At 33.8% G+C, this 12,142-nt stretch overlaps 1 protein-coding gene across 2 annotated transcripts in view; it reads right to left on the bottom strand.

Moving 5' to 3' along the window:
* The window catches only part of raw (NDT-like domain-containing protein raw), a 178,501-nt gene extending 167,547 nt beyond the window's left edge, over positions 1 to 10,954 (bottom strand). Inside the window, exons 1-2 of one of the 2 annotated variants that reach the window (XM_088260649.1) lie at positions 10,610 to 10,954; positions 6,844 to 6,942 (exon numbers count right to left, since the gene is read on the bottom strand). In XM_088260649.1, coding sequence (XP_088116775.1) covers positions 6,844 to 6,878 — 35 coding nt within the window. In that variant the 5' untranslated portion in view covers positions 6,879 to 6,942; positions 10,610 to 10,954. The remainder of the gene's footprint in view (positions 1 to 6,843; positions 6,943 to 10,609) is intronic. The other variant, XM_088260647.1, reaches the window with a different exon arrangement.
* Between the last annotated feature and the right edge of the window lie 1,188 nt (positions 10,955 to 12,142).

Genomic DNA, 12,142 nt, shown 5'->3' with positions numbered 1-12,142 from the left:
TAGGAACACGGCTGTCCAAACTCAAAACACAGTAAGGGACATTTTTTGTAGTACGTTTTTTTGCATTTTTTGGACTAAGTAGATCCTGTTTTGAATATTGAAAGCATTAACTTTGTGGATCATATTGATATATTATTTCGAGAAATAAAAAACTGTGTGTGCTGATCCACTCACATTTTTATTAACCAACTAGTTTCGGCAACAACCTGTTGCCCTCTTCAGGGTTTCAGTAATAAATAAACCCTGAAGAGGGCAACAGGTTGTTGCCGAAACTAGTTGGTTAATAAAAATGTGAGTGGATCAGAACACAAAGTATTTTTTATTTCCCGAAATAATATAAGTAGATTCTACTTAGTCCAAAAACGCAAGAAAACGTACTACAAAAAAAATCTCTTACTGTGTTTTAAGTTTGGACAGCCTAACACTTCTAGTTACGATGATAGCGACCCTCGTACAAGAAAATAACAAGAAAGAAAAAAATGATAAGCAAATTTTTAGTTTACTACTTCGGATTAAGATTGGCTGAGTAAATTTTAATATAAAATACGAAGTTATATTTGCCATCTCGTCACCGAATAAATCCTCCTGTAAATAAACAGACTTTACGGTAATATAAAGCACATAAAGTGCAAGCGACTAAGTAATTTACCCGTGCAAATACTCCTATTTGCACTGCCATCTTCTTGTTTGAGCAATAATAATAAGGAAACCATGATTATTGACACAAACCTTCATTTCCCAAACCTCTCTTTTCAAGCAATGCTCGTTTAGTTATCAAGAAAGATTGCCGTAACATGGTATCCATAGGGCGTTTGTCCACTACACGGAATGACACGGAATTTTACAGTCCAGCACGTCAGTTAGCGTTTTAAAACGATGATTGGCTAGTGCTTTTGTCCATCTTTCTTCGGATCGGAGCTCTTGATCGGTGCGTGAACACGTTGCGTGTAAATTCGATCACACTAAACTGTTGTAGTCGCTTTCATTTTCAAAACCGGACGGTAAAATTCCGGGTAGTGGACAAGCGCTCATAAGCCGCTTGTGCACCACATGGAATTTCACCGTCCGGCAGTCCGGTTTTGAAAAATAAAAGCGACGACAGTTTAGCGTGATCGAATTTACGCGCACCGTGATCACGCACCGATCAAGAGCACCGATCCGAAAAAAGATGGACAAAAGCACAAGCCAATCCAAGCCAATCGTCGCTAAACGCTAACTGACGTGCCGGACGGTAAAATTCCTGTAGTGCACAAGCGCCCTATGGGCGTTTGTCCACTACAGGAATTTTACCGTCCGGCAGTCCGGTTAGCATGATAAAACGGATGATTGGCTTGGATTGGCTTGTCCTTTTGGCCGTCTTTCTTCGGATTGGTGCGCTTGATCTTGCGTTATCTCGACGGTAAATTGATTTATTCATTTACTATAAATTTTATATACTTATCTAAGGAAAAAACAAAAGTATTTTTTTTAGATAAATGTCTAATTCACCTAGACTTGTATGCATGAATAAGGTATAGGCTAAGATTTAAAAAAGTTAACAATGCTTTTAATATACAAAAAACTAAAATTGTTTGCAAAGACACATTGGTGTGCGTTATATTCTCTCTGCCTACCCCTGCGGATGAAGAAGCGTGTTGGTATATGGATGATAGTGAAAACAACGAACATTGTTTTTACCGAGATACAAATAAAAGGCGTTAAGATATGCCTCCGTATACAAGTATAGTAAATAAATCAACTTTTGCAAAATTGGATCAGCTCAGTTTTGAATATTTTTTTAAAATATGTTTTTATTCCAATTATACATGTTAATTATAATATTATTACATATCGCTTACTCCTTTCAAGAACATCATAAATCAAATTGATTTTTCAGGAGATCGTTTTTAAAGTTTAAAAATATAACAATGTATTAAAAATAAATATCAAGCCACTTATTGAACTTTTTAGTGTGCAACAGATCTTTTTAGGTAAAACCTGAAGGTTTTTTTTTCCATTTGAAAAATATTTAGCATATTTATAAAAAAAATTTAAACAATACCTTTTCTTCAAAATGCAAAAACAACATTTTCTGCCCTGTAGCGGGTAAATATTAAGTAAAAAATATGCCTCTTTTGCTGGGATATAGTACATTTTCAGGGAATTCCGAAAACATACACAAGTAAAAATTGACAATTTTTGATTTATGACGATCTTGAAAGGAGTGAGCGATATGAGAAAAAGTGCTTGTTACCATGTAATAAAAAATACGTCAATTAGCTTTATCTCAATTCATTTATCTTATTTCAACACGTTGGTTTCGTATTCAAAACTTGTCTCGTTTTGTTACTGGAAAAACGTACAATTTTTCCTTAAGGCCTTACTCGCACTAATGGAATTCATTAAGCGTCCGGTTGCGCTGAGAGCCGGTCGTCACTTCAAGCTGAGATGTCAAAAAATAATATGAAAAATAACTCCTAATTGGAGATTATCCAGATTTGTGTACAAGTGTTTGGATACACTGAAAATGCTGTAAATAAATCATTGATCCAAAAATCCATAATCCAGCACCATTAAACAACTATTTGAAAAATTCCTTTATTTATCGAAGTTGTAGGAAATTCCATGAATGTTGTACCCACCTTGATATGTTTTACTCCGATCTTTCAAACTTTAAAGCTAAATTGTTCGAAATCTTATAAACATAAAAGGGTAATTCTATTCCCAGTCCTTTCCTCTTCTTCTTCTCCTTTCACTGTCATCTCCTTTTCTCTTTATCCCATCCTTGTCTCATGTCTCTTCTTATATATAGACTTTTCTTATGCATAGGTGTGAAGAACTGTAATTGGTACTCATGATTTTTTTTTGTATTCTGATTTATCATATATTGTAACTGTTGTTTTTCCTACCAATAAAATAAAAAAAAATAAAAAAAATAGATAAATGTAAAAAAGAGCAGTAAATGCCGAGACCAAAACGGTTAAAGTATTAAAATATCGAACCATTGTATATTGTAGTGTGTCCTACTTTCAGAACTGACCAGCACTAATTTATGCGAGATTCATTGACAAAACAATAATGGGATGATCTGGGTCGAGAATCCTATAAACTAAACGGCACTTTGTCGACAAATGTGACACACAAAAATGCACCCGCATGAGATGATGAGAAACTATTTCAGCGGCATCTTCAATTTGCGACATGATATATTTTCACCCAGTTTCGAACCAGAGCTGCATTCAGTATGACTATCGATTGACTACTGATTTAGCGTGTTTTTTGTGACTAAGGTGTCCACTCCGCTTTCGATCCCATATCGCTCAATCCTTTAAACAACGTCATATATAAAAAAAAATCGTCAATTTTCAGTTGTGCATGTTTTCGGAATGTCCGGAAAACGTACTATATCATAGCAAAAGCATTTTTTTACTTAATATTTACCCGCTACAGGTAGAAAGTGTTGCTTGCATTTTCAAGAAAAGGTATTGTTTAATTATTTTTTAAATATACTAAATATTTTTCAAATGGAGAAAAAACATTCAGGTTTTACCTAAAAGATCTGTTGCATAGTAAAAAGTTCAATAAGTGGCTTGATATTTATTTTTAATACCATACATTTGATTATATTTTTCAACTTTCAAAACAATCTCCTCAAAAATCAAGTTTTTTTATATGCTTATGACGTTGTTGAAAGGAGTGAGCGATGTCACAATAGATTTTAAGAAATAATGGTATTTACTAAGTAAAACTTAAATTGAAAATATTTATTTTCATTCATTTTTTCTTTTAATACATAAGTCTTCTCACCCTTATCCGCACCCAATGGTGCGTAGGGCACTGCATCGTATTTACGCAGCGTTATCTTGATCGTTACTTGCATGAAGGCAAGGTGATGACTCCTGCGCTTCAGGAACAAGTCCAGGGTAATATTAAATAAATACTGGAGTGTAAAATCCAGGGTAATATTGAATAAATATTTTAGTGAATAATCACTTTTATTTATTTTTAACCCCCCCCCTCTGGGGATCGAGCCTGCGACCTCTAGCACGGTAGCTAAACACGCTAACCATTACGCCGCGGAGGCGGACAAAAGTACATTAGTACTGCAGACATTTTTTATATTTTTTGTTTTGAATATTGAAAGCATCAACTTTGTGGATCATATTGATATATTATTTTGAGAAATAAAAAGACTTAGTGTTTTGATTCACTCACATTTTTATTAACCAACTAGTTTCGGCAACAACCTTCTGCCTTTTTCAGGGTTATAAATTAAACCCTGAAGATTTTGTTTCTCAAAAAAATAAAAAATAAATAATTATTTTTATTTATTTAAATAAATCCTTTTTTCAGTACGCCTCTGTACGTACGACGTTAGTGACGGAGTACGCCGAGACAGATAAACAGTTCGTGGAAAACCGACGCTATTTCTAGGTACCGATCGTCTCCGACTCCGAACGAGGATTGCCCCCGCACCGTATTGCATATTGTGACGTCAGACGCTCTTATCACCGCGCGCTGCATTTTTTATTTAGATGGGAGTTGCATTTATCATATGCCTTGCTTATTATGTACAAGGTTTTTAAATCATTAAGTGAATTTTAGTTTCTTCTGGATGAAACATGTTTTATTTTACATAATTTTTAGTGTATCCAAATACTTGTTCACAAAATCTGGATTATCTCCAATTACGGGAGTTATTTTCATATTATTTTTTGACTTCTCATCAAAGATGAAGAAGAATATGGAAGTCTCATAAAAGAGTTTCTGCTCAATAAAAAGCTTCTTTTCATCTCACCAATAGATCGGCTGTCCAAATTTAAAACACAGTAAGGGACATTTTTTTGTAGCAGTTTTTTTGTTGTTGCATTTTTGGACTAAGTAGAGTCTACTTAGTCCTTAAATGCAAAAAAAAACCTACTACAAAAAACATCCCTTACTGTGTTTTAAATTTGGACAGCCGAGATGTTTCTAGTGAAGTTCTAGTGATTCAAGAATAATGTTTCAAAATCGGTTCATATATAAATATAGAACTTCCAAGAATTTGAGTAGTGTGGTTGTCAATAATGGGGATAATTGGTGAATGTTACACGTGTGTAAAGTTATCACTTAAACCAGCCTATGACGGTTTTCAGCCCCGTAAATGCCCAGACTTCCATATTCTTCTTCATCTTTGATGAGATGTCAAAAAATATTATGTTTTATTTTAATCTGTGTTGGGGAAAGGAGGGATAATCTAGTGTGGGCCGATCAGTACTTCTCAGCACTTGCTCCTTGCATGGAGAAAACCACGTAAAAGTCTTCAGGAGAAGCCGGACTGCTCCGCTGGAAGACTAGATGTCAACAAGCCTTCCGTTCCACTAGAAGAGGGTTCGGCATTTTGTGTCTTAGCTTGGTTTATGGTACCAATGTCAAGGATTAGAGACTGCAATTGAATGTCTAGGGCAGTGCTCTGCTACCTTTTCTCACCTACGACCCACTAAAATTCTTCCTAGAATTCCGCGGCACACCAAAAACTAACATACGGGCCATTAAAAAAAATTATACCTAATAATTATTATGTTTATTCTACATTTTCAAAAAAAGATAAAATTATTTTTAAAAAATCGTCATCGTGTATTATATAAATTGTGTATTATGTGTTTTATATGAAATACATACCGTAGAACGGGGCTACTTGAACTTTGATGTGTTACTTGAGCCCAGTACAAAAAAATAAATAAATCTGTATTTGGTCTACAAAAATGAACGTATCGTGACAATATGTTAGGGAAACAATGAATCATGTCGATATGTTCATTATTGTAGACCAAATACAGATCTAAATATTTTTTGTACTGGGCTCAAGTAACACATCAAAGTTCAAGCAGCCCCGTTCTACGGTACTGAAAAAAATGTCAAATGTCAAATACATGATTTCGATCGCGGCACACCCAGTGTGCCACGGCACACCGGTTGCGGAGCACTGGTCTAGGCGCACAACAAGATTTTGACCCAGTTCTATTGTCAAAAACGATCCTTTAGAATATTTCGGAGCCAGGAGATCTGTCTTCTGCCTACACCTCGTCGACTATTTTGCCTTTTATGATAGAGTGACTCTGAAAGTTCACACTATGAACCGGTTGGAAGCAGTCGAGATGTGCTTGTACAGGAGAATGCTTCGCATACCATGGACAGATTTACGAGTATAGATTAGAATCTGGTGTGGGACAATCAGGAACTTGTCAGCATTTGCTAATTGCTGGGGGGAAACCACGTTGCACTCCTCAGGAGAAGGCGGACTGTTGACTGTCATCAGCAGACCTTCCGTTCCACTAGAAGAGGGTCCGGCATTTTGTGTCCTAGCTTGGTTTATGTTACCAATGACCTTTTATCATGTTGCTCACTCCTTTCAAGAACGTCATAAATCAAAAAAACTTGATTTTTCAGGAGAACGTTTTTAAAGTTTAAAAATATAATACAATGTATTAAAAATAAATATCGAGCCACTTATTGAACTTTTTACTGTGCAACAAATATTCTTAGGTAAAACCTGAAGGTTTTTTCTCTATTTGAAAAATATTTAGTACATTTAAAAAAATAATTAAACATATCTTTTCTTCAAAATGTTAAAACAACACTTTCTGCCCTGTAGCGGGTAAATATTAAGTTAAAAATATGACCCTTTTTCTGGGATATAGTATATTTTATGGGCATTCCGAAAACATGCACAACTGAAAATTGTCGATTTTTGATTTATGGCGTTCTTTCAGTGAGCGGTGTATGATAACACCTCTCGTGACAGTTCTACACCTCAGTAGGCAGCTGCTAAAGGACGTTACGATAAGAAGAGTAAAGAGATTGAGAAGGTAAAGTGAGTCCTACCTGTGGAGGGGCGGCACCAGCTCGAGGGCGGTCATCCCCCGGCGGGGGGCGGGGGCGGGGGCGCTAGGGGAGGGCGGCCCCTCGCTGCGCCTCCGCCCTCTGCACAATACATCATTATCAGAAAACTTCAACACAATACAGATGGATGATACAGATACTAGTTCTCTATTACTTTAGTCTTTAAGTCATTGTTTGTGTTCGTCTTAAATTGTATTTTGTTTTTTTTTGTTGTCGGCCTCTGTCCGTACATCCTCCTCCCCCCTCATTAATTGAATAGAGCAATATTTATTTCTTCAGAAATATTTTGAAGATTTTCCTCTATGTGCAGCTGACAGAGAGTCCCTCAGGACTCTATAACTGCTGCGGGTGGATGGTGGGCTCAGATTCCAAAAAAAATTAAAAAATACAGATGGATGCCTGAAAACACAAGTATGTGACTACTCAACTGCAGAGGACAGTATTGTCTAAAATATATTTATTTATTGATTTGGCGTTTAATCTGTAGAACTCCATTTTAATTTATGTATTAAATGTTGTAGTCTGCGTAATCGGAGGGCATGTATGACTAGATGTATGGATGTGAAGGAGTCGAGGAGTGTATGTCAGGACAGAAAAGTGTGGCGTTCCATCCTCTCTGCCTACCCCTGCGGGGAAACGGCGTGATGGTAGTAGTAGTAGTAGTATTAAATGTTGAATACAGATTTTTTGAGTCTACTAAGTTGTATTTTATTGTTTAAAAAAACCACATAAAAATCAATATTGTGACAATTGTCTCGTCTAGTTATGGCGGCATTTTCAAACTAGTCTTTTTTTGAACAGTAAAATACAAGTCAAAAAATGTGTTTTTTACTTAACATTTAATACATAAATTGTATAAAATATATTGTGAATTCAGGATTACATCGTGCAGTATAGTCTACAACAGAGGGCTAAAACAATACTTTTGCCAAAAGCGATCCTTGCTTATAGATTTTTAATTGATAACATCAAGATAATAAAAAAAATATCATGAACTGCGTGAAATGATGCTCACTCCTTTCAACAACGTCATATATCAAAAAACTTTATTTTTCATGAGATTGTTTTTAAAGTTTAAAAATAAAATAAAATATATTTAAAATAAATATCAAGCCACTTATTGAACTTTTTACTGTGCAACAAATCTTTTAAGGTAAAACCTGAATGTTTTTTGTGCATTTGAAAAATATTTAGTCAATTTGAAAAAATAATTAAACAATACCGTTTCTCCAAACTGCAAAAACAACACTTTTTGCCCTGTAGTGGGTAAATATTATGTTAAAAATATGCGGCTTTTTGCTGGGATATAGTACATTTACTGGGCATTCCGAAAACATGCACAACTGAAAATTGACGATTTTTGATATGTGACGTTGTTGAAAGGAGTGAGCGACATGTCAGTCGGAAAAATACACGCACAAATTAAATTAAAAAATTATAAGAAAAATAAATTATGTCACTCACAAGCATAAATAAAAACAATGAAAGTAAGTCCCTCTCCAAGCACAAGAGCTTAGTCTCTTTATTGGAGAGAACAGCGTAGGTAATTTTAAGATTGTCAAAAGTAGAAATGTCTAGCAAATTAATTAAATTATAAAAATTCTTATTCTATATTGAAAGTCCGCCTCCGTAGTGTAATGGTCAGCACGCTCGGCTACCGTTCTGGAGGTCCCGGGTTCGATTCCCAGGGGGGTTTAATAAATATAAGTGATTTTTTCACTCCAATATTTATTAAATATTACACTGGACTGGTACCTGAAGTGGAGGGCTGATCACCTTTCCTTCATGTGTAAACGATCGAGATAACACTGCGTTTATATGAAGCAGTGCCCTATGCACCATTGGGGTGCGGTAAGGGTTTTATCTTATCTATATTGAATAAACAAAAAAAAAACAACAAGAAAAAACTACACAAATATTACTCGACAACGCCAAATTAAAAACCGACTCCAAAATATCCGTTTAATAGGTATAACAAAAAAAATACAACTCTCAAATATCCAATATGTAGGTATAATATTCAAATAAAAAATATAACGTTTTATTAAAATAATGCATTTTTCAAAATTAGGAGTTGTCCGTTTTGTATTCTAAGCCGACGAAATATTATACAGAAGTATAGTATAGTTTTTTTTCTACTGTTGTAAAAAATAAATATTCCGTTGCCAATAAATATTTCGATTTCATTTGCATTTTATTTATTTAAAATAATAGAAAAGGCCAATAAAAAAATGTTTAAGGCGAAATAATAAAGCGAGAAAGGGACGCAGATAAGCGATCGCAATTATGGATATTAATTTTTGGAGCGTAAATACTATTACATCTTCAAAATCTGCCAACTCTACATCCACAATAGTTTATGGTCATTAATTAAAAAAAAAAAAGCAATGAAAAGTACGAAGTGGACTTATTTATTTAAACTTCATGTACAGAAATTAAATATGTAGGTACATTGGCGGGCTAATATCTTCCAACCAACTAAAAACAAATTAGTGAAATTGGTCAAAACGTTTGATACCTTATATAGATGTTTGCAATCAGGGTGTATAGTACTTGAACATAAAAAAAATACAAATTACTGCTGTATTAATTAGTAACTACTTTATATTTTATTAAATATTTATGTCCGCCTCCGTAGTGTAATGGTCAGCACGCTCAGCTACCGTTCTGGAGGTCCCGGGTTCGATTCCCAAGGGGGGTAAAATAAATATGAGTGATTTTTTCACTGTAATATTTATTCAATATTACCATGGACTGGTACCTGAAGCGGAGGGCTGATCACCTTTCCTTCATGTGTAAACGATCAAGATAACACTGCGTTTATATGACACAGTGCCCTATGCACCATTGGGGTGCGGATAAGGGTTTTATTATTATTATTAAATATTTATGAAAATTTCAAATTGATGATAATATGGAAGGCAAAGGAAAAAGGAAGTATTGCGAACGAAGATAGAGGGAAAAACTAAGGGATGAGATATAAGAAAGAAAAAAAAGTAAATAATTTTAGAAACATTTCCAAAACTTTTTCTTGTATTTACTTATTTTTTAATTTTAAACCTGTCGTCGAAATTTATCAAGAATGGAGTTATTATTATTTATTTTGGATTTTACACATGTTTCCACTCTTTTGGGAGTAATTTTGGAAGGGTGGATTTGGCAAATAGTGAAAATATTTACTGTACATGCTTTATTTAAAAAAAATAAAAATAAATATGTAGTTAGGTACCTATAGAACCGTATAGCTGAAAATTTAGCTAGTAATTCAGCAAAAATACCAGGGAAAATACAAGACGAGAATAATGAAAACAAAATATATCAAAAAAGTAAATAAGGGATTGTGTTATCAAAAGTTAAAACAATATTGAAAAAAATGTAAACAAAAAAAAACAAAACAACGCTTTGCTGAAAGCAGCTGTTTTTGACAGATAGCGATTGTAATGTTTAAACTTCTTATTATAGCCATAAATAATTCTATGTATTGTATTTTGGTACGCACATAATATGCATAAAAATGTGATAAAACATGTGAAAGCAAATAAAAACATTGAGTGGAATTATTATGGGAATATTATAAAGGGCTGTAATAAAACTCGCAGTATTTCTTGTTGAAATTGACTTTGACAGTCAGTGATCCGATTTTAGATGTCTACATCTGTAACGTCAAACATATTTTTAATCTTTCTCTACGACGCGACGTACCGCGTTCATCGATTGAACAAACAAAATAAATATAACCATGACTCACCGCTGCACAGAAATTTAATTTCCACCGCGATATTAAATCAACACAGAATTATTACACAAATCACTCAAAAATGTTGATAGTATCAGCCACTCAGTGATAAAGCATCGTCAAAACGCTATCATTTTAAATTCACTACCGAGGAATCTACAGTCACAAAAGGTCGAAAATATAAACACATAGCGACCGTGTGGGAATTTTGAAAAACACGCTGGATTTTTTGAGATGGCACTGAAAAATGACATATGAAATTATCGTTCCGCATAAGCGATACATACGCATAATACTGTTATTTCATTTTTTGATCCCGAGAATCTCCGTTATTCATTGGTGCGAGCGAAAAAGCATATGGATAGAAAGGTTATTGAATTTCTGTAAATTACATAGTGCTGCCATCTAGCGACCACACCTTGTAACTTTGTGAAATCTTCACAAAAACACTTTAGGACTACGGATACAACATTGGCATTTCGTCAAAATTTACGCTAAATTTTATCCCACAAAAAAATGATTATCAAACATGAAATGAAAACAGCTGCCCCATCGCATTTATAAATAAATATTAATGTATTAAAATTGTGTACGATTTTTTTCGTGGCTAAGCTCTCTTCTTTCTTGAGTTCCATGAAGTTATCATAAATTAATCATTTTGCGTCGATACAAAAAGGCGTTATAAGTTGTTCCACATATTATAATATTAGGAGGATTACAAGAAATAGTTTATTCTTGCAATCTAAGAAAAAAATACTTCTCATTATAATTGCAGCAAAATAGTTCAGTAAAAGCACCTTTCTAACCAAACTAAAAAACGCAAAAACATTTGATTCTTTTTTCCTGCAAATCAAACATCGCGAATTTCTCACTGAAAATATAAACATATTATACATTTGAAATAATAACTTGATTCAGATGCGAAATAACATGCTCATATAAAATACCGTTTGAATAAAGAATTCGATAAAAACCAAGATTTAAAAAAGGAAAAAAATAAGGGCACTCTTTAATAGCTATGAAAGATTTTCGCTTAGATTTACAAAATTATTGCAAATTATTTTATGCTCGCCTCCGTGTTGTATTGGTAAGCGCGTTCGCTTATCGTGCTGGAGGTCACGGATTCAATTTCCAGGGGGAGTTAAAACAAATGGAGTGAATTTTCACTCCTATTTTTTAAAAATATCATCCTGAATAACTTCTAAAGCGCAGAACTAATTACCTTGCCTTCACATAATTAACGATCAAGATTACTATACAGCGTCGATGCAATCTACTGTACTATGAACAATTGTGTATGAATGAGAGAAAAATTAAGAAATAATTTTATTACACACACGAAAATATTGTATAAATGGTATAAAAACATACAATACCACAGTTTAGATATTCATATAAACATAATTTTGCTTCAGAATTAGTAATATGTAGGTACAAATTTTATCAAATTTCATCAATGGATTTCAAATTTCATCATCCTGAAAAGAAAAAAATAAACGCATCTCTTATGATACCTGCATACAATTTGGTATTTTTTTGTAATAA

This window comes from Brachycentrus maculatus, unplaced genomic scaffold (genome assembly GCF_059751285.1).
Source record: "Brachycentrus maculatus isolate JH-2025_06_01 unplaced genomic scaffold, ASM5975128v1 h1tg000139l, whole genome shotgun sequence".
Classification (NCBI taxonomy): domain Eukaryota; kingdom Metazoa; phylum Arthropoda; class Insecta; order Trichoptera; family Brachycentridae; genus Brachycentrus; species Brachycentrus maculatus.
Note: the sequence above shows the minus strand (reverse complement) of the source record. Positions and strands in the feature narration are given on the sequence as shown.